Below are 23,927 nucleotides of genomic sequence, written 5' to 3' on the forward strand. Positions count from 1 at the left end.
CATGAAATTTACAAATAATCTGGCAGTATGAGCCCACTTATCAGTATGACGTTGCACCCCCTCTGGCCTGGGTGCGTGCAATGATTCAACTGGGAATGGTGTCAAAGCCATCCTCTCTCTTACTAGAGCATGCTGGCCTATAACTCTTGTAACTGGTCCTCAATATTCTGGGTGCTGGCACCGCAATGGAGTTGACATCCAAGCTGATTGCTCATGTTTTATTGGATGTGGGGATCTTGATGGACATGGGAACACCTGAACATCATGCAACATCTGTAGAGTCATGTGCCTCATGCGGACAGGCACTGTCCTGTCAGAAAATGACACCATGATATTGTCAGTCAAGAGGTAACATATGAGGGATGGTGATGATTGGTTTGTGGGGCACTCAACTGTACGGTTATCAGTGCCCGTACACATTCCCAACCTTTGCTCAGTCCAATCTCGCCACTTTCATGAATGATGATGAAGGCAACACAAACACGTAGTCATCTCGAGGCAGGTGAAAATCCCTGATCCTGCTGGGAACTGAACCCGGAACCCCATGCTAGGGAAGTGAGAAAGCGACCGCAAGAGCACACGCTGTGGAAACATATAAGGGAGCAGGACATCCATGATGTACTGTTGTGCCATCAGAGTTCCCTCAAGCACTATTGAGCATAGCCTTTAGTCATACCCTATGGCTCCTCATAACTTGACACCAGGAATAACATCACCATGCCTCTCTAAAATATTGGAAGAACAGGACCTTTCGCCCACTTGTCGCCATACTCACCAATGACAGTCGTCCAGGATAGTACAGAGCCGAGATTTATCACTGGATACAATGAGATGCCATTCATCAGCATCTGTGCTTCCTGGTCACAACACCACTCCAAATGCAGCTGTTTGTGTTGTGGTGTTAACAGCAACTTACACATTGGATTGTGATTCCCTAATCCAGTTGCTGCTAGTCTCTCATCAGTGGTGCGGGATGACTCAGATTGTTGCAGGGAGTCCATTACTTGTGCCTGGATGGTAGGTGCAGATGTGAAGCTTATGATGTGCTTACAGAACAAAACAGTGATCACTGCACGAAACAGAGATCCTCCATTGTTGTGATTACACATCGCAGACAGTTCCCATGCAGTCCAAAATCAGGCCACTGTCACATTCAAATGCCTCAAAAATCTGGATACTGCAAAACTCAAAAAGCCAGCCAAATGGGGCCCCACAACTAGGCCTCTTTCAAACTCTGTCAGTTGCTAATAACATTGTCCCACAGGAGTGCACGGCACCTCCATGTCCGACTCAGTGATCTCTCAACATCTGATGCTGTTCATGCCTGTTAGATAGCCTACCAGGCCTGGAAATAACACAAAACATGAACAACATTAATGCAATCTGACGGCCATTGTGCCTGTCACAGTGAAACAGTTCTAATCACTTACATGCCCACTGATTTTGTGTGTGTGTGTGTGTGTGTGTGTGTGTGTGTGTGTGAGTGTGTGTGTGTGTGTGTGTGTGTGAAGAGGCAGTGACATCTGATCATGTTTTCTGGGTGCTTCTCTCTCTCTTCTTTTCCCAGGCAATGCTTCTCTCTCTCTTCTTTTCCCAGGCAATGTAGTTTTTAGCACATACACACAAGCAAGCTATTTTTCATCAGGTACCAATAAATTCTTTCAGTTCCCCATCACAGTCAAATGTTAAGTATAGAAAGACAGCCTATGATCAAGTTTTATGCATTAATGTGTCAACAGATGAACTGTCAACTTTGGGGAAGAAAACAGTCTACAGTCACTTAAATGGCAAATTTTCAAAGCAAATAACATATTTTACAAGGAATGAAGCTGGGATCATTCCACAAATAATTGTAATACAGAAGTAAATTTTTACATTAAAAAGACTCAAAAGGAATATGTTTTGTGTTTGGATGCTAATCAATATTTTTATTCACTTTAGAAACATGTAAGGTTTAATATCTAGTCTATGTTATTTCTCTTTCCTAATACCTTCCCGTAATTCTTTTGCAATATTAAAACAGTTCTTTGTGTTTCTTTCTTAAAATACTTTTCCCCAAATTTTCTCATATGGTTTCTAGGAAAATATTTCAGCCCAATCATACAAAGTTAATTTTGTAGTTACTGTTTATCTAACCCAGACATCATCAGTGAGTGGAACACGGACAGGTAGGATGAGACAGTGGTACCAGAAGTGCCCCTTGCAACACACAGTTAAATGGCTTCCAGAGTATGATGTCGATGTAATTGTAGATGCTTTTCTTACCTTGCATGAGGATTTTTTCCCCAAGAAAAATGATACCAATAAAAGATGTAGAAACTTGTACGAGCCACTTAAGGAAATTGGGGAAAATCTAAACTTGAATAGCTAAACAGTGTAATGACTTGAGCTTCTTTCTTCTTTTTCCTTTAACAACTTATTGTACAAGTATGTGTCTTCCAATCAATTTTCTGTAATATGCAGACATCTGAAGTAAGTTACTGATTAATCAATGTTCAGTCATCATAAACAAACAGCCAAAGCTTTAAGGAAATATCTCCCATGAAATGAACTTTCTGTAATTTGTTTTCTCCAAATCAAGGACAACAGTAAACTATATCTTGTACTACCGATAGAGTTATATAAAAGTAAAACATGACATTATCCTAGTTTTTGGAATTATTAGTTCCTTTCAGGAGTAGAGGGGGTTGTGTCTACCAACATCCTCACTATAGGTGATGATTCCTCTGTCTGTATGATGAAAGAAAAATAAATAAATTGCAAAATTAAATGAAGCGGGCCTCTAAGAAGTACAAAATGACAAAGACATATTTAAAAAGTCACATTTGTGATGCTGTCAGCAATATATCATCTCACAGAGTATCAAAAACATGATCATAAATACAATTATTAGACATGCATAGAGAGATTGTCATACATCGTCTTCTGGGCACATTGGAACAATATCTCTCAATCCTTTATTGAAAGCATCTAAGCATTTCTGTCAATTGTCAGAACTGGGACAAACATTAATTCCCCTATAATTTCAAAGTATTCCCAACCCAGACTTTTTGAGAGTTCAGTCTCTTCTTTGTCGAAAAACAGTAATTGGCCATAATTCTTTCAAAGGCATAAGGAGGGCTGTTTTGTATTGATTTGTGATGAGCCATGACATGCTGTAGTGAATTTGTAGTGAGCAGGTACACTACCATGAACCACAGATATTCAGCTTTCACATGAAGAGGGGCAACATGTGTGTTTTATTTGCAATAGAAATGAAATGTTTGCTCTTGATGAGAGAATTGTAATCAAAAGCTTGCAGTAGTGAAAATACAAAATAATTTGTCAGTAACAAGTATTATGTTCCCAAACACTGTTGCGAGGAAAAATGATGAATACACTTATTGATTTCCCTTATATTCAGTGAACGCTCATAATATTTTTATCTAGTGTCACAAAGAAAGAGTAAATGAGCTGTGTGTTCCCAGGATTCAATGAAAGTAATAATATTCAGAAACAACTGACCACTGACCATTAGTTACAAATCAAGTCAAAGACCCTGACCATTCCCCTAGCACAGTATTATCAAAACCAATTGAAACACACCACACAGAACATAAGATCAGTGAACTTTCTCATGAAGCAAGGCATATGCACATACATTGAGTAATAACATGTAATGGGAAATGTGATTGATTGATGAAGTAACTGTTCTATTGTCTCACTGTTCAGTCACAATACATCAACAGCTACAGTACTAGATAGAGTGATTTGAACTATGGAAAGTTCAGGGTGGAATAATAACCTGCTATTTCACCTCATGCCTCCTTCTTACCCCAATGACCCAACTCTGATTGCTTCTCCCATCAGACGCAGTTCCAGTCTACAATCTGCATCTGTTAACCGTGGATGTGTGTGTGTGTGTGTGTGTGTGTGTGTGTGTGTGTGTGTGTGTGTGTGTGTGTGTGTGTGTGTTCTCTGGTTCTCAAAAAGGCCGTTAGGCTGAAAGCTTGAACACTTAGCAGTCTTTTCATTGTGGGTGTCTGCGACACCATGCCTCCTCTATACTGTGAGTAGTAATAATGTCAATGAGAGGTGATACAGCAGAAATATAGGGAAACATTTGGAAGGAAAATAAATATTCCAGATGACTAGAAGAAGGGGATTATAATACCACTGTTAAAACAAAGGAAGTAGGAGAAAGTGTTCTAATTGTAATCATCCTGTTATCACACTGTCTTTGTGTGTGACAAGGGAGTAGCTGCGAGAGACAAACAGACCATGTTTAAAACAGCTGTCATGTTCAAGATTTCATGTCTAAAGTGTATCTCCTGCCGACTATAACATGCAACTTGGAATGCTATGTAATAACAAGGCTGATCTGAGCAAGTTACAAGCATGTGTAATGAAGTTTCTACAATCCACCTTGCAGAAGACTAAAAGAGGGAAAATTAGGAATGAACACGTCAGAGGACAGATGCAAGTGGATTTATCAGTGACTAAGAGACTAAGCTTTGCATGACTCAAGAGGTTTGGACATGTGAGGAAGATGAAGGATAACCGCCTGCCAAAACTATACCTGGATAGAAACGTGCAAGGGAAAAGACCAATAAGATGACCTAGACAAAGAAGGCTGGATCAGATTCAGGAAGACCTGAAGACTATAGGAGAAAACTGGGAAACAATATCATGACAAGAATTATATCAAGATAGAGCAAAATGGAAGCAAATTGTTGATGAACATCCTATCCAGCTTGCTGGAAGAATATGGAGATTATGATGATGATGATGAGGATGATGATGATGATGATAGGTTTACGGGGTTAACAGCTATGAAGCCTTGTCTGAAAATATGTACAATGTGCTCCAAAAACACATATAGCTCCCAACTACTGAACTAGTCTCAGCTGCATCAAAGATTGTAACCCACACTGTTTCTTGGAGTATACAAGTACTTGATGTATACATTTATGCACATGGCAAACATACCCATTGCCATTTCTAACTTTAGAGATTTTACAACCATTTTTCTACTTACAATAGGTCTTCATGATGGCAGCATGTAAACACTTAATGATTGTCACTCTTTCATGATATTTACCTAGCACAAAGACCATCCAAATGAGTTGAAGTTGCGTAATAATCCAGCCTCTTTATTCAAATTGCACCCAAGGAGATGCCCAGCCAATTTTTCCAGTTGAATATTTTATATACTTTTCAGATAGCATCATGTATCCTCTGCATGACAAATGTGCACTAATTCCCACAACACAAGAAACGATAGCAGGTGTAAATGTGCTGTTCATTCTGAGGACAACCTCATAAAGCACAGGCTACTACAACCTGCAAACAAAATGAAACATAGCTGCCTAGACATCTCCTGTCTAAATAATAAACTAATGTTAAAACAAGAAGAAGAAGAAACTTGTTGGACATAAACTGCCTTGCTTCGATTTTATTACAGATCTTCATTTCAGTACCATGTGAAATCAACAAAGTGATGATACAAATAAAGCGACTTTCCTGCAATGAACACCTCTGAAAGTTAGAGAGCGGAGAAGAAAGTAAAGAGCTGAGCTGGTATTAGTATTAAGATAATTATGCGGTAGTTGTCATAATAGTGTGGCAGAACTAACATCGGACTTTAATTCTGGACAGAGTACAGGTGTATATGAACATAAAGTACACCAAACACTCCTAACAATGGGCCTCTGCAGCCAACGGCCCACACATGTGGCATTGTTGACACTACAACATTGGCAACTAAGGTGCGAATCTGTCATCTTCCAGGGGAACAGCTCTCGACACCCGTACTGCAGGACAGAGACAAGCTGGTGGCGGCTACATTATGCTATGGGGAACATTCATGTGGGCATCCATGTGTCCAGTGGAACTCATGCAAGGCACCATGATAGCCAGGAAGTACTCTACACTGGTTGCAGAACCACATACACCCCTTTATGACTATCACGTTTCCTGATGGCAGTGGCATTTTTTAACAAGATAATGCCCCACATCACAAGACCAGGAGTGCAATGGATTGGTTCAAGGAACACAGTGGTGAGTTCCAATTGATGTAGTGGCCCCCCAACTCACCAGATCTGAATCCAATGGAACACATCTGTGATGAAATTGAATGTGGCATCAGAGATCATCGCCGCCCTCCCCTTAATTTACGTGAATTAGGTGACTTATGTTTGCAGATCTGGTGCCAACTCACTCCAGCGACCTACCATGGTTTCATTGCTTCCATGCCACGATGTGTCGTCACTGTTATCCATGATGAAGGTGGACCTGCCGGCTATTTGTTAGGTGGTCATAATGGTCTGGCCGATCAGTGTATACTCCACAAGCCACTGCACAAGGCCTGGAAGAGGATACTTTGAACAGTATTAGTGATTTTCTGTCCTGTTCAGGTCACATACATGACATTTAATCTTTTTATTATTGCACTCTTCTTAAAATGGAGGACTATTGAATTATTTGCAGTGGTGAGCCAGTACAGGAGCAGCACCATGTGGAAGCACAAGGTAGGTGCTTCTATGGCTACAACAGTAATAACTTCCCCTATACAGTATCTTACACTAATCAAAAATATAAAACCACTAATAATTTTCCAGATTCTGTGTAAAATTCCATGCTCTTAAATTTTACTTCTCCAGGTGACTGATTAGTCCATCTATATGGAGCTTCTAACTGTGTGAGTGGCCATGAGAAAAATGTGGTCATGATGTTTCCCAACACTGATGGAACACAGACACAGAAAACAGTGCAACATAGTTGAACAATATGGTATCTACAACAGTCCCTAAAGTTTCTTTTATTGACATTTACAGTCAGTTTATGAGCAGCAGCGTATTTCCTGAAAGAGTGAAGTATGCTGTGGTAATATCAATTTATAAAAGTGGAGAAAAGCAACTGACCTCTAATTATTACACTTTAATATCACACAAGTTTGGCTTCCAAAAGAGATTCTCTACTGAGAAAAAAATAAATAATCTCACAAATATGCTTCTCGTTGAACTAAAAAATTACTCTGCTGGCATTTTCTGTGGTGTTGCAAAGGCCTTTGATTGCGTAGATAATGAAATTCTACTACAGAAACTAAAATGGTGAGATGTTTAAACATTTGCCTTTGGCATGGATGGAGTTTTATCTACACCCTAGATGTGTATACCAGGGTCACTCTGATAGTGGAGGTTTTTGTTTGTACTGGTGAACGAGATGTATGAGACACGCGCAATACCCTCAAACTTCAAGAAGAATATAATAATTCCAATCCCAACAAAATCAGGTGTTGACAGATGTGAAAATTAACGAACTATCAGTTTAATAAGTCACAGCTGGAAAATACTAACACGAGTTTTTTACAGACGAATGGAAAAACTGGTAGAAGCCGACCTCGGGGAAGATCAGTTTGGATTCCGTAGAAATACTGGAACACGCGAGGTAACACTGACCTTACGACTTATCTTAGAAGAAAGATTAAGGAAAGGCAAACCTACGTTTCTAGCATTTGTAGACTTAGAGAAAGCTTTTGACAATGTTGACTGGAATACTCTCTTTCAAATTCGGAAGGTGGCAGGGGTAAAATACAGGGAGCGAAAGGCTATTTACAATTTGTACAGAAAGCAGATGGCAGCTATAAGAGTCAAGGGACATGAAAGGGAAGCAGTGGTTGGGAAGGGAGTGAGACAGGGTTGTAGCCTCTCCCTAATGTTATTCAATCTGTATATTGAGCAAGCAATAAAGGAAACAAAAGACTAGTTTGGAGTAGGTATTAAAATCCATGGAGAAGAAATAAAAACTTTGAGGTTCGCCGATGACATTGTAATTCTGTCAGAGGCAGCAAAGGACTTGGAACAGCAGTTGAATGGAATGGGCAGTGTCTTGAAAGGGGGATATAAGATAAACTTCAACAAAAGCAAAATGAGGATAATTGAATGTAGTCGAATTAAGTTGGGTGATGCTAAGGGAATTAGATTAGGAAATGAGACACTTAAAGTAGTAAAGGAGTTTTGCTATTTGGGGAGCAAAATAACTGATGATGGTCGAAGTAGAGACGATATAAAATGTAGACTGGCAATGGCAAGGAAAGCGTTTCTGAAGAAGAGAAATTTGTTAACATCGAGTATAGATTTAAGTATCAGAAAGTCGTTTCTGAAAGTATTTGTATGGAGTGTAGCCATGTATGGAAGTGAAACATGGACGATAAATAGATTAGACAAGAAGAGAATAGAAGCTTTCGAAATGTGGTGCTACAGAAGAATGCTGAGAATTCATGGGTAGATCACATAACTAATGAGGAGGTGTTGAATAGGATTGGGGAGAAAAGAAGTGTGTGGCACAACTTGACTAGAAGAAGAGATCGGTTGATAGGACATGTTCTGAGGCATCAAGGGATCACCAATTTAGTATTGGAGGGTAGTGTGGAGGGTAAAAATCGTAGAGGGAGACCAAGAGATGAATACACCAAGCAGATTCAGAAGGATGTACGTTGCAGTAGGTACTAGGAGATGAAGAAGCTTGCACAGGATAGAGTAGCATGGAGAGCTGCATCAAACCAGTCTCAGGACTGAAGACCACAACAACAACAACTGTGCATGTGCGCCTGCACATACACAACCCACTGCCAGCATTAGGCCTAAATCAGACCTAGCAGAGGACAGGCTTTTGAAGTTATGAGACATTATTGTTTAATTAATTTCACAGACATATTTTTTGAAGGTTCACTATAATACTGGTGTACACAGTGTTTTCTGTAGCCAAATGTGGAGTACATTTATGTGAAAATGGCACATAGGAATGACATTTTACTAACCAAAGGTGCTTTACGCAGAACATTGTTAGAAGAATTCAACCATGAAAGTGACATAAGTGACTTTTGTGATGCAAGTGATTCAGAAGCTGATGCTCCTGCAGGAGTTACTGACAATGGCCGAACTGATTAGTTTGTCACAGGCCAAAGAAGAAACTAGCCATCCATGGTAAAAATGGTCACTTTTGGAACACTGCCAACCCTAATAGGGATGTCAATTGCCAATAACATTGTAGTCTATTTTCCAAGAGTGCGGATATAATGAATGAATTTACAAATAATTGAGAACACCTCAAAATATTTATGTAATAAGTGCATTTCATTAAATGAATAGCATCTTCATCTAATTAAACTGCAAACAAACTCTTTAGATCTGGATCACTTTCAACTTTCATCATTGAAAAGCTTCCGTGACAGATTTTACTTAATCTCAAATTCTGGATGCATTAATACTAATATTGATTGAAAAATATATGTCGGTGAAATAAAACACACTTAGTATATGAGAGTCTAATTTCACTACAAAATTTTCTATATTCAGGCAATTTCTCCAGCAAATAATTGATGGTCACAGTGACCCTGGTGTACAGCTGGTGTGAAAATTTCAAGGGTGTACAGTACTAGTCTACCAACAGAAAACAGAAGATCACATTAACAAATTATAACATAAAAATAGGACTAAATCTGGAGTAGGGAAACATTAAACATGGAGTTCTGCAACATTTGGTTCCTGGTCTACTCCTGTTTTTGGCCTACTTACATGAGGTACCTGGAGCATTAGAGGACTCTTCAAATATTATGACATTTGCCAATGATACAAGAATATTGCCAAGGGGTCAAAACAGACAATTACCTGACACAGGCAGCAGACTAATGGAACAAGCTAACAACTTATACACAGCATTTTGACCTTTCATCTTGCAAAGAGTCACATTATGCAGATCCAAACAAACCTAAATGACTTACAGGTAAAAAAAGTAGTGAACAAGAGACACACACAGGATGAGGCTCCATGCATGAATCTTCCAGACGTGCGGAATGACAGTAAACTTAGATGCACCAGCGTGTGGATGAGTTAACTGGAAAGCTCAGTTCGCCTAGTTTGTACTCAAAAATCCCTCTCCTTGTGTTGACCTTCCTACAGGATTGCTAGAATACTTCCACTCAATACATCCTGTGGTATAAATTTCTTCAGCTAAGGTCAAAAATTATTTAGTCTACAGAAGTGCACTGTAAGAATATTGTCTAAAGTTGATAATGAAATATCTCGCAAAAGCTCCCTAGAGAACTGTGTGATTCTTACACTTATGTACAAATACACACTCCCTGTAATGGTATTAGAGGTTAATAACAAGATTAAATGTACAGTGTGTTCCTCCCAAGAGTTGTCAGGCATATTTTCCCTTGCATTTTGGCATATTTAAAATTTCATTTTTGGAATGTATAGCTGGAGTCAGCTCTAAGTAAAACTGCTCCTCATGTTGTCCATGCGAAGTCCAATGTCAACAGAAAGCGTCAGATTGCTCGCCATTACAAATAAAATTATTTTTAAAGTGAAATTTTACATGTCCATTCAATTGAGTGGTCCCAAATTATTCTAATGTGATGTTCATTCTATTGATACATACTCCAGCAAAGGCAGCAACATCCTGGACAGCACTAACTGCCACCGCCATGGAGCAGCACTGCTCATTCATGGTTGGCGTACTGGTTATTCTTCGTGTTCTACTGTCCCTGTTAATACATATCGATAAAGTAAAATACTGTGTCAGAATAATTTTGGATTGCTCTACCAAAAGGACATCTAAAATTCCCTTTAAAAATAATTTTGTTTGTAACAGGAAACAGACCAACACTTTCTGTCAACACAAGTTTTGCGTGAAACATGTAATGAGCAGTATTCGTTTGGGCTGACTCCAGCCACAAATATATGCTGAGACATCACAGAAAATGCACCTGATGACTCTTAGCAGGGACACCCAGTAGAATAAATTATGAAAATCACAACCATAATACTAAAAATAAAAATAATTTGCATATAGACAGTGCATACCTCTCTAGTATTTGGATTGGAGGATTATAATCTGCTGCAGAAGTCAATAACAGGTTACAAGCAGACATCAGGCAGTGTAGTGTTGCAAGTATATATGGTAATACTTATGTCTTGCCTGCCCCAGCAACGTCAACTAAATGTTTATAAAATTTTCTTTAAATGTATTCGTGTTAGATTTATTTCTAAATGTTCACCCAATTTTATTTGTTTTCTGTTCCATGTGGAGATCGTGCCAGTACAGCATCATACTTCTCTGTGGACACAGCATTTTGCAGTGTAGGTTGCCACGACGGTTTAGTAAACGGCCGGTGACTGTGAGAAGATGGGCTCCACCCTGCTGCGAACCTCATTGTGTTTCATTACAATAACACAGATCTGCGACATTAAAATTGTTTAAATTTATTAAGTGATTTTTATAGTGTTTTCTGCTAATTTTGGGAAAAATAGTGAAAAAATTCCATCATGTACAGTTATTTCACAAACTGCTTGTCTAGTTTTAGCTTTTCTCAATATTTCAGCACTCTAGTGAGTTTGAATTTTGGTTTTTAGGATATCCATAAACTGTTATTTAGCCATTCTTATACTAGATATATGTAAAATAAAGAGTAATTCAGAGAAACCAGGAGTATTTTCATGTCAGTGAGTGCCTGTCTGTCATGCTGCCCCTTCCCCCCGTCATCACCAAGCAGTGAGCTTCTGCTATTGTCCTTCAGATCACTGTGCCTCTGCACTCTGTGCTGTTCACGTATTGTTGTTACTAGTACTTTAAAGTAGTGACTGTTTTCTTGTGTTGTGAAGTTGCTTTATGGACAATGGCTACCACAGGATGAATAAACTTGCCAGATTACTTCTGCTACACTTTTGGTAACTATACCATTAAAAATCAACAAAGGAACATTTCTAATTTTGTTGAAAAAGTATATTTCACCTATTTTGGTATAAAGTTAGGTGATCGAGATAAGTCTTGGGCCCCACACAAAGTTTGTTCAGTGTGTGTTGAAGAACTGAGGCAATAGTTTCAATGTAAAAAGCAATCCTTATGTTTTGGAATATTAATGGTTTGGAGGGAGCCTAAAAATCACACATTCAATTTGAAAAACAAAAAGAATATTTCTTACCCTAACATTCAATCAGTCATTCACCCTGTTCCTCATGGACCTGAAGTATCAATACGCTCTCCTCCAGATTCTTTGGATGATATAGATGATCACGAGACATTGGCTCAGCAAGGTGATAGTGAAGAAGACAGAGATTGCTATGATCCTGGCACAACCGATCCAATTCCATTATCACAATCTGAACTGAACGATTTAGTTAGAGACCTAGGCCTTTCTAAAAAAATTTGCAAAGGTTTTAGGATCTAGATAGAAAGATAAACATATGTTGGCTCTGGGTACATCCTTTTCTTAGTATTGATCAAGGGAAAAGGAGTTTGTATCTTTCTTCTCTCAAGAAGGTGACCTGGTGTTTTGCAGTGATGTTCCTGGACTTATGACATGTTTCAAAATAGAATATGCTCCTGATGAGTGGAGACTTTTTATTGACTCTTCAAAAAGAAGCCTTAAAGCAGTACTTCTACACAATGGCAATAAGTATGCTTCTATAGCAGTTGGACACTCGGTTCACTTAAAAGAATGTTACAAAAACCTTGAACTGGTTTTAAGCAAACTCTCCTATTCAGACCACAAATGGACACTAAGTGGCGATTTAAAAGTGATTTCAATGCTGCTTGGTCAACAAAGTAGCTATACAAAATACCTTTGCTTTCTCTGTGAATGGGATAGTAGAGACAGAAAGCAACACTAGATAAATAAAAATTTGGCCCTTGAGAAGAAACTCACACGTAGGAGTTAAAAACGTTGAGAGGAAAAGCCTTGTGGATCCCAGAAAGGTGTTACTTCCATCACTTCACAATAAGTTGAGGCTGATGAAACAATTTGTTAAGGCATTGTCAAAAGAAGGGGAGCATTTCAGATATCATTGTGGGCAGTTTCCTGGTTCATATGAGGCTAAGCTAAAGGAAAGAATCTTTGTCGGACCAGACGTTAGAAAACTAATGACAGATTGCAACTTTGTGGACAAAATGAAAACAAAAGAAAAGGCAGCAACATACATATTTTAAATTAGTTGTTACTGGTTTCCTAGGAAACAAAAGAGATCCAAACTACAAGAGAATCGTCACAGACATGCTAGACAACTTTAAGAATCTGGGCTGTAGCATGAGCATTAAACTTCATTTTCTCCACTCACATCTTGACTACTTCCCTGCAAACCTTGGTGATGTAAGTGAAGAGCGGGGCAAAAGATTTCACCAAGACATCAAAGAAACGGAAAGAAGATATCAAGGAAGATGGAACGTCAACATGATAGAGAACTACTGCTGGATGATAAAAAGAGATGATCGTCAATGAGTCCACAGCTGGAAAAGCAATAAAAAATGCTTCATCAGAAGGCGAAAGCATTATTATAAGGACTTATGAGCTTAAAGAGAAATGGAAGTGTACTGGAAATGTAGTTTAGAACATGATTTATAAATAAAATAAAATTTTATAATGTTGAAGAAAATGTGATAAATTGCTTAAATTTTGTAATTATACCCAAAAATCAGCACTGAAAAGTACATTGGATTGCATTTTTGAAATCAGCACTGAAACGTACACAAAAGTCAGTTATCAAATTTCAAATAACTTTCAAAAAATATTTTTTGCAGACCTGTGTAATTAAAAACAACAGAATCAATGCTTTTCAAATGAGCCTGTAATTGATGCAAGGGATATTTAGTATCTTTTACAAGTTGGCAGAAGGTGGGTATGGTCTGTATCACACTGCTAATACTTCAGTTGTATACAGTAAGAGAGGAATTATTCCATGTATCAAATAGAAAATAAACTTCAATCAGACAAGATTTACTGGTGAGAGGTGTATGGGACTTCTGAATACTTTATTTTGAGAACACTTAATATGCCACAACCCTGCGTCTAAAATTAAGGGAACAACATTTAAATAAAAATAATAAATATTTTGATTGAAAATATAGTCTCAGATACCACCGATTGAAGAGTATGTCATCACTGAAAGGTAGGCATTTCTGACTTAATGATCTGACAGTTAGTTCTTCAAGCACAATTAAATAACGCTGTTCTCTGCTGAGAATTGCTCACAGAATCTGCATATTTACGAGCAGAATATGCCAAACCAGTATGATATCTTGTACTCTTTAGGGAAAAAAGATAATAAATTCATTATAAAATACTTCCAGGTTTCATTGAGTTTCCTAGGAGTCTGATGCCAATGAATTAATACCTGCTGCAGAAAGAACAAAACATCAAGTTCAAGAGAAACACTATAGCAGGAAATTGAGAACAACACGGTATTCAAAAATATAGCAAAAAGTTACCTCAAAAGCCACTCCTTCTGCAATTTATCAGACTATTTGGGTTCATGCATGTAAATTCTGCTTAACTCTAAGCAGGGTATGTTAGAGTTACATACAAAATGAAGTATACTGGTCAGAGAAAAACAACATGATAATAAAATGACAGCCAACCGGTGACAAGCACACAGAAGTTTCTCTCGCAAACAGATATGTTTGGGTATGTCTAGCAGTGTGGTTTTTTTCAATCATTTGTTCAATGATGTCAACTTTGTAGAAATGTTGGCCACAGGTATTTCAATCAGTTCCAGCAATATTTCAGAGAAAAAAAGATTGTTTGAAATTTAATGTTTATGTTTTACATTTTACTATTGTCTGAGTTCACATTGTCTGATCTACTGTAGTTGTTAGAATAAAGGTTACTTCATGATCTCTGTATATTATCAAAAATTAAAACAAGTGGCCTTTTGATTTCACAATTGACAACATTGCACCTTACAGCAAAACACATGGACTACTGCACAAAACACATGGACTTACTGCAGTGCTGTCTCTGCAGTACTGTTGTGATAGTGCCACGACATTTAACAGTGCCGCCACGACAGTACGCACAAACGGCGATAGAGGCGCTCCGCAAATCGGATGAGCGCGGGAGCGCCACCTAGCTACGAACGGCACCGGCCACATGTCACGGCACAGCAGTCGAATACGAGAGACAGAGTTGTAATCATGTGGTCAGCTATTGTTTCTAAGAGAGTGTGTGAAAATCCACGCAATTATTGTGATTAAAGGTTATAACACTTTTTGGCGACGAGGTCGGGATATTTTCACCGTTTTGTGGATTTGCGTGTTCGTGACGGGGCAGACATGGAACAGCTCATACAAGCGCTCATTGAACAACAAACACAGCTGACGGCAGCGATTCAGGCGTTGTCGACGTCGCTTACTCATTGTCTGTCTTCCTCTTCTCCGCCTCCATTCCCTCCTTACGACGAGGCCGCTGAAGACTGGGAGAATTATGAGAAGCGTTTGCGGCAACACTTCTTGGCTTTCGGCGTTGTCGACGCTCCTATGTGTAAGTCGTTATTTCTATCTTGGATTTCCCCTCGAATCTATCAGCTGCTATCTCAGTTAGCCCCTCTGCGGGAACCAGCCTCCCTGTCCTTCCAAGAAATGTGTGACTTATTGTCTGCCTATTATCGAAAAAACACCCACGTCGTTGCCGCCCACGTGGCGTTCTACCAGTGTCGTAAACAGCCCCATCAATCTTACCGGGCTTGGGCGGCGGAACTACACGGCCTGAGTAGGAAATGTCAGTTTGTCACGGACACTCATCACGAGTCTTATGCTGATTCAATGGTTAGGGATGCTATTCTACGGCTTGCTCCTGATAAAGAAGTTCGGCAACGTGCCCTACAACTGCCAAACCCGTCGTTGTCGGAAGTTCTAAGCATCGCTCAATCCTTTGAAGTGTCTCACGCTGCTGGCGCGCAAATAGACGCGTGGTGTGATGTAGGCGCTGTACAGTCAACTCTCGACAAGGACAATTTGCCTGTTGCACAGGAGAACGAAGATGTGGCGGCGGTTCACTCGTGTAAACAACGTCGCGTTGGGCCGCAACGCTCGCAGCGAAACCAGCAACCACAGAAGCCGGTTCGTTCCGCGCTTCCTTCTTGCCCCCGTTGTTTCGTACAGCACGACAGGGCAGCGTGTCCAAAACGTTGGGCCACGTGTAATTCATGTAGGAAAAAACGCCACATTGCTTCTGTGTGTCAGTCCCATAAAGTTCCTGTCGACGAGGACGAGGCGTCGGACATGGATGTTCACTGTGTGCTTTCTCAAACAAATAAGTTGTTTGTTACTGTTCGTGTTCTGAATAAAGACATCCGCATGCAAGTGGACACTGGCTCTGCAGTAACTCTCATTAATTCTCGCACATATTTGGCGTTGGGCTCCCCTCCTTTGTCTCCAGTTACGCGCAATCTGAGGACTTATAATCAGCAGAAAATTCCTATCATGGGCCAGTTTGATGCTTCCACTGCCTACAAGTCTGTTGTTCGGCCCCTCACGTTTTATGTGGTGGATCATGCGGGCACTGAAAACCTGTTCGGTTATGATGCTTTCCAGTTGTTCGGGTTCTCCACTGATGATGATGTGCACCTCATATCTGAGGACATTCCGTATCAACAGCTGGATGGATTGTGTTGTGAATTTTCGTCCGTGTTCTCTGCTGGTCTGGGTTGTGCCAAGGATTTTGCAGCCCACATTACTCTTAAACCTACGGCTCGCCCTAAGTTTTTCCGGGCACGCCCTATTCCGGTGGCGTTGCGTGCACCTGTCAAGGCTGAGCTAGACAGGTTAACAGCTTCAGGGATTCCCCTTCCGGTTACCTCCAGCGAATGGGCATCGCCGATTGTGGTGGTTTCTAAACCAAACGGGAGTCTGCGATTGTGTGGTGACTTTAAAGCCACTGTCAACGCTCAGAGCCTCATTGACACTTATCCTCTTCCTCGTCCTGAGGAGTTGTTTACCAAGCTCGCTGGGGGCCAGTTCTTTTCCAAACTTGACTTATCGGAGGCGTACCATCAGTTGCCGTTGGACGCTCCTTCCAAGGAATTTCTCGTTATCAACACTCCTTGTGGGTTGTATCAGTACCAGCGATTACCATTTGGCGTCGCTAGCGCACCGGCCATTTTTCAGCGGTTTTTGGAACAGCTCACGGCTTCCGTTCCCGGCTGCATAAACTATCTGGATGACATTGTTGTCACGGGAGCCTCCACTGCGGAGCACCTTCGTAATTTACGTTCACTGTTTCGGGTTTTGCATCCGTCTGGGTTGAGGTGCAATCTGGACAAGTCACAGTTCTTCCAACCCTCCATTGAGTATCTTGGTTTCCACTTGTCCCGTGAGGGCATACGCCCTCTCCGTAAGCACGTTGCGGCCATTAACGCTCTACCCCGGCCGTCTACGGTCAAAGAACTTCAAGCGTTTCTCGGCAAGATTGCTTATTATCACAAATTCATTCCATCCGCAGCAGCGGTAGCTTATCCTCTGCATCAGCTGTTACGCAAAAACGTCCCCTTCTGTTGGTCCGACGGGTGTGAGCAGGCTTTTGTCCGCCTGAAGGCTCATTTGCAGTCGGCGCCTTGTCTTGCCACGTTCCGTCCGGGTCAGCACTTGGTTCTGGCGACTGACGCGTCACAGTATGGCCTAGGGGCTGTTCTCGCCCATCGGTATGAGGATGGGTCGGAACGACCCATTGCCTATGCTTCCAAGACCCTCAACGAGGCGCAACGGCGTTACTCTCAAATCGAAAAGGAGGCGCTCGCTATCATTTATGCTCTAAAAAAGTTCAGCGTTTTTTTGTATGGTTCTAAGTTTCACCTCATCACCGACCACAAACCGCTGGTCTCTCTGTTCAGCCCCTCGGCGTCACTTCCGGATAAGGCAGCTCACCGCCTGCAACGTTGGGCCTTATACTTGTCTCGTTTTCATTATGAGATTCACTATCGCCCCACGGCCCAGCACGCCAACGCTGATGCATTGTCGCGATTGCCGATGGGCCCCGACCCTGTTTTCGATCGTGATGAACTCCTCTGTTTCCACATTGATGAGGAAGAACGTCGTGCGGTCGAGGGCTTTCCACTTACAGGTTCGCAGGTCGCATCAGCTACTGCGCGGGACCCGGTCCTGCGTCGGGTGATCGGTTTTGTTCAACGAGGTTGGCCGGACAGGACCAGGGGCCGGGCATCGGATCCCCTTCGCAACTACCATGCCTTGCGCCTTCGTCTGTCTGTTCGTGATGGTGTTGTTCTTCTGGCCACGGATGGCGCATCTCCACGGGTCGTGGTGCCAGCCTCTCTTCGCAAAGATGTTCTCCAACTGTTGCACGGAGGCCATTGGGGTATTTCTCGGACTAAGTCCCTGGCCCGCAGGCACGTTTATTGGCCCGGCATTGATTCGGACATCGTCCATATGGTTGCTGCATGTGGCCAGTGTGCTCAACAACTGGCGGCACCTCGTACAATGCCCTCTCCGTGGCCTGATCCGGCTCAGCCATGGGAACGTGTGCACGCCGACTTTGCTGGCCCCTTCCTCGGTACTTATTGGCTACTGTTGATTGACGCCTTCTCGAAGTTTCCATTTGTTGTTAGATGTCCGTCGCCCACCACTGCGGCGACGACGCTGGCTTTGTCCAAAATCTTTGCGCTAGAAGGTCTTCCATCCACGATCGTCACGGACAATGGCCCTCAGTTCTCTTCGCAGGCCTTCCGTGATTTTTGTACTGGACAAGGGATTCATCATGTTACCGCACCTCCCTTCCATCCGCAATCGAATGGGGAGGTCGAGCGCCTTGTCCGCACTTTCAAATGCCAGATGAAAAAATTCCTTAGTGATTTTTCCACAGATGACCCTGCTGAACTCTTGCATGGCCGCCAACCGCGCACTCTACTGCACCTGCTTCACCCTGTCAGGCCTTGTACTGTGTCCCCTAGTGCGGGAAAATACTCGGTGGGCGCCGACGTGTGGGCACGAGGGTATGGATCTCGCCCTAAATGGATTCCAGGGGTGGTCAAGGCTCTTCGCGGCCGCCGGCTTTGTGAAATCCGTACGGGCGACGGCACGGTTGTTCGCCATTACGACCAGATGCGCCCACGAGCGGTGGCCACGCCTGTGCCACCGCCCCATCCTTCGCCTCCACCAGCTCGAGACGCCAGTCCTGTCGCTGCTGCTGATCTACCGTCCGTGTTGATGCAGTCGCCATCGCTGCCGCTTCCAAGTACTCCGGAACCGGCCCCAGTCGCGACGCCACCTTCTCTGGGACCCATCTCGCTGGAGCACACTCCCAGGTCAATGACACCTATGGATGCTGCTCCGGAGTTTTCACCCATCATCTCATCCAGGAGGCACGTTCCACGCACGAGCTTCCGTCCTGGACATTTTCGACCATACTCCCGTGTCTCTGTGCGGGATCTCCTCGGGGCCTCACAAGAGGCCATGGATGTCTCTGCGCTGTCCATGTCTCCAAGGAAGTGAGTGTTCATTTTTTTCAAGGGGGGAAAAGTGTTGTGATAGTGCCACGACATTTAACAGTGCCGCCACGACAGTACGCACAAACGGCGATAGAGGCGCTCCGCAAATCGGATGAGCGCGGGAGCGCCACCTAGCTACGAACGGCACCGGCCGCATGTCACGGCACAGCAGTCGAATACGAGAGACAGAGTTGTAATCATGTGGTCAGCTATTGTTTCTAAGAGAGTGTGTGAAAATCCACGCAATTATTGTGATTAAAGGTTATAACACAGTACAGCTCGTCAGCTTAACAAATTAATAACATAATGGCACTTTTAGAACAGTTGATATAATAGAAAGGCTCTATTCAGTAAATATGGCAGAAAATCTGCATCTGACCTAACCAGCAATGTATATGAATTTAAGAGTAGTCTAGCTTTCACTCCTTAGCTGAAGCCATCATCTTGAGCAAATTTAATTAGTAACTGCACTCCTTGGCAACTTATTTTAAATGCACACATTTCCATCTACTTGTCACTGATTAGTTGTCATTTTATGGCTGTATGTCCTCAATGGTGCATCTCCAAACTACATTTATTTGGAAATGCTCAGGAAAAAGACAGATTACAAGTAGAAGCAACTGTCAAACTGTACTGTAGTACACTGCTCTGAACACTACTTGCCCATCTACAGTCTAAGCATGAAACTTACCAGTGCTGAAGATAGGAGAAACTCTAATCATTGGGCAACTTACTTTTCACACACACAGAGTGAAAGTAAAGGTGAAAGCTGTATTAAGAGCCAATATCAGAAAGAAAGACAAAAAGAAAATTAAATGGACACTTCTCGATTTGTTGTCTTGTACTTCATTGGATTACCACCCACCACTCTATCGACATTGTACTGGTAAAACTTGGCACTTAAGTCCACAAATGGGGCAGTAGCAGGCAGGGCACTTTTCTTTTACAGCATGTACATAAGCAACACATCAGTTTCACACAGCTGATGGGAGTATAGATGTAGACACCCAAAGAGATGTTCACTGCAACAGTTATGACACTTGCAGCACAATCCAAGATCTTGGTAAGATGGAAAAGTGTCAGTTTTGGTGGAAGTTGGTAAAGTCAGTAAATATTACATTATCAAGACTGTGGCAATAGACTGATGCATTTGCCACTGGCGACATGTTTTCCGTATTCAACACTCAACATCATGACAATTTGCAGACTGACTTTGTGGTTGGTTCATGCAGTTCTATTTTCTGAAGAAAGATGTCATTGCCGATATCAGAAAAAGCCTCTTTTACATGAGTGACTCTTGCCTTATTTGACTAGCAGTGGCAAGTGAGTCTACTGCAGCAGACTTGGCGAAGCCAATGAATGTGATACAAGAAGAAACTATTTATTGGATTATAGGTCATGATGTCAAAATCATCTGCAATGTGTTAAAAGGTTGAAGTTAGATAAAATGGTTATAATTTAGCTGGGATTTGGTGAGCCCAACAAAACTTAGCAACATTTACCAAACAGTTTAAGTAGTTATTCAGAAGATGGTCAGGCATCACAGGTTATACATATACATCTTATATTACTCCATATAGTCTTTTTAGCTATACGTCATGTGATAGAAATCTGTTTTGATGATTATGGCTGCAGCATTTTTTGAATACGCGGCACATTTTTTCTTTTGCATTGATGTTATGATTCGATACAGCTGTTTCTACTTTTTGCTATGAAATACATTGTACAATGCCCTGCTCTCACTTAGTCATCTATTTTCAACCAACAACAAACACTCTGCTCCATTCCCACCACACTTCATGCAAGCACTGTTAGATTTTCTCCATCACATATGTAAGTAATCACACTCCCCTGATCTAAACTCTTGTCAAGCTGCACAGCCTGACAAAATAAAGCAAAACACCCAGAAAGTGAGTGGAAAAAATTAAACTTCATTAGTTGAGAGGAAATATGATGTTATTTTAATCATTACGAAATCAAGTCGAATTTACAAAAACTTGGCAGCATGTGACTACTTATCAGTATGATGTTGTACCCCTTTTGGCCTGGATGCACACACTGAGTTTATTGGGAAGAATGTCCTCTCCTCAGGCAAAGTGGCCCATAAATCTCATTACTCGTCCTCGATATTCTGATTACTAGCACCAGGGTTGGAGTTGACATCCAAGTGGGACCCACACACTCTATTGGGGACAGATTTGGGAATATTGATAACAGGGGAATCTCAACATCACACACACTGTTTATGGAGAAATTTGCCATGTGTGGATCAGCATTGTCCTGCTGATAAATGGCACCACAATACCATCACTTATGAGATAACATGTCAGGAGGCAGGATGTCCATGATGTATTGTTGTAATGTCAGAGCTCATCACTACCAGCCATGACCTGAAGTCATACTCCACGGCTCCCACACAATAGTAGCTGTTGTTGTTGTGTTCTTCAGTCCAGAGACTGGTTTGATGCAGCTCTCCATGCAACTCTATCCTGTGCAAGTTTCTTCATATCCCAGTACCTACTGCAACCTACATCCTCATCTCTTGGTCCCCCTCTACGATTTTTACCCCCCACACTGCCCTCCAATAGTAAATTGGTGATCTGTTGATGCCTCAGAACATGCCCTACCAAACGATCGCTTCTTCTAGTGAAGTTGTGTCACAAACTTCTCTTCTCCCCAATTCTATTCAATACCTCCTCATTAGTTATGTGATCTACCCATCTAATCTTCAGCATTCTTCTGTAGCACCACATTTCGAAAGCTTCTATTCTCTTCTTGTCCAAACTATTTGTCGTCCATGTTTCACTTCCATACATGCTACACTCCATATAAATACTTTCAGGAACGACTTCCTGACACTTACATCTATACTCAATGTTAACAAATTTCTCTTCTTCAGAAATGCTTTCCTTGCCACTGCCAGTCTACATTTTATATTGTCTCTGCTTCGATCATCATCAGTTATTTTGCTCCCCAAATAGCAAAACTCCTTTACTACTTTAAGTGTCTCATTTCCTAATGTAATTCCCTCAGCAACACCTAAGAACTCGACTACATTCCATTATTCTCATTTTGCTTTTGTTGATGTTCGTATTATAGCCTCCTTTCAAAACATTGTCTATTCCGTTCAACTGCTCTTCCAAGTCCTTTGCTGTCTCTGACTGAATTACAACGTCATCGGCGAACCTCAAAGTTTTTATTTCTTCTCCATGTATTTTAATACCTACTCCGAATTTTTCTTTTGTTTCCTTTACTGCTTGCTCAATATACAGATTGAATAACATCGGGAATAGGCTACAACCCTGTCTCACTCCCTTCCCAATCACTGCTACCCTTTCATGTCCCTCGACTCATTTAACTGTCATCTGGATTCTGAACAAATTGTAAATAGCCTTTCGCTCCCTGTATTTTACCCCTGCTACCTTCAGAATTTGAAAGAGAGTATTCCAGTCAACATTGTCAAAAGCTTTCTCTAAGTCTACAAATGCTAGAAATGTAGGTTTACCTCTCCTTAAACTATCTTCTAAGATAAGTTGTAGGGTCAGTATTGGTTCACACGTGTTCCAATATTTCGATGGAATCCAAATTGATCTTCCCTGAGGTCGGCTTCTACCAGTTTTTCCATTCCTCTGTAACGAATTGGTTCAAATGGCTCTGAGCACTATGGGACTTAACATCTGTGGTCATCAGTCCCCTAGAACTTAGAACTACTTAAACCTAACTAACCTAAGGACATCACACAACACCCAGTCATCACGAGGCAGAGAAAATCCCTGACCCCGCTGGGAATCGAACCCGGGAACCCGGGCATGGGAAGCGAGAACGCTACCGCATGACCACGAGCTGCGGACCTGTAAAGAATTCACGATAGTATTGTGCAGCTGTGACTTATTAAACTCACACCTGCTTTCTATGGGATTGGAATTATTAAATTCTTCTTGAAGTCTGAGGGTATTTCGCCTGTTTCATACATCTAGCTCACCAGATGATAGAGTTTTGTCAGGGCTGGCTCTCCCAAGGCTGTCAGTAGTTCTAATGGAATGTTGTCTACTCCCGGGGCCTTGTTTCGGCTTAGGTCTTTCAGTGCTCTGTCAAACCCTTCACGCAGTATCATATCTCCCATTTCATCTTCATCTACATTCTCTTCCATTTCCATAATATTGTCCTCAAGTACATTGCCCTTGTATAGACCTTCTATACACTCCTTCCACCTTTCTGCTTTCCCTTCTTTGCTCGGAACTGAGTTTCCATCTGAGCTCTTGGTATTCATGAAAGTGGTTCTCTTTTCTCCAAAGGTCTCTTTAATTTTCCTGTAGGCAGTATCTATCTTACCCTTAGTGATATGCGTCTCTACATCCTTACATTTGTCCTTTAGCCATCCCTGCTTAGCCATTTCTCACTTCCTGTCAATCTCATTTTTGAGATGTTTGTATTCTTTTTTGTCTTCTTCATTTACTGCATTTTTATATTTTCTCCTTTCATCAATTAAAATCAATATTTCTTCTGTTACCCAAGGATTTCTACTAGTCCCCATCTTTTTACCTACTAGATCCTCTGCTGCTTTCACTATTTCATCCCACACAATATCAGGAGTAATTCCAATGTGCCTCTGCAAAACACTGTATGAATGGGACTGCTCCTCCTGTCACTGCCATGCCAGCTGACAATGGT

The 23,927-nt window shown here is 41.5% G+C and overlaps 1 protein-coding gene across 5 annotated transcripts in view; it reads right to left on the minus strand.

Moving 5' to 3' along the window:
• Positions 1–23,927, minus strand: part of LOC126282208 (F-box/WD repeat-containing protein 2-like) — a 119,547-nt gene that overhangs the window by 73,657 nt on the left and 21,963 nt on the right. Inside the window, exon 1 of one of the 5 annotated variants that reach the window (XM_049981757.1) lies at positions 6,213–6,555. The exons of the other annotated variants lie outside the window; for them this stretch is intronic. Within the exon in view, the coding sequence (XP_049837714.1) occupies positions 6,213–6,232 (20 nt within the window). The 5' untranslated portion in view covers positions 6,233–6,555. Of the gene's footprint in view, positions 1–6,212; positions 6,556–23,927 lie in introns of those variants that run through there. 5 annotated transcript variants of the gene reach the window in all.

This window comes from Schistocerca gregaria, chromosome 7 (assembly GCF_023897955.1).
Source record: "Schistocerca gregaria isolate iqSchGreg1 chromosome 7, iqSchGreg1.2, whole genome shotgun sequence".
In the NCBI taxonomy this organism is placed as follows: domain Eukaryota; kingdom Metazoa; phylum Arthropoda; class Insecta; order Orthoptera; family Acrididae; genus Schistocerca; species Schistocerca gregaria.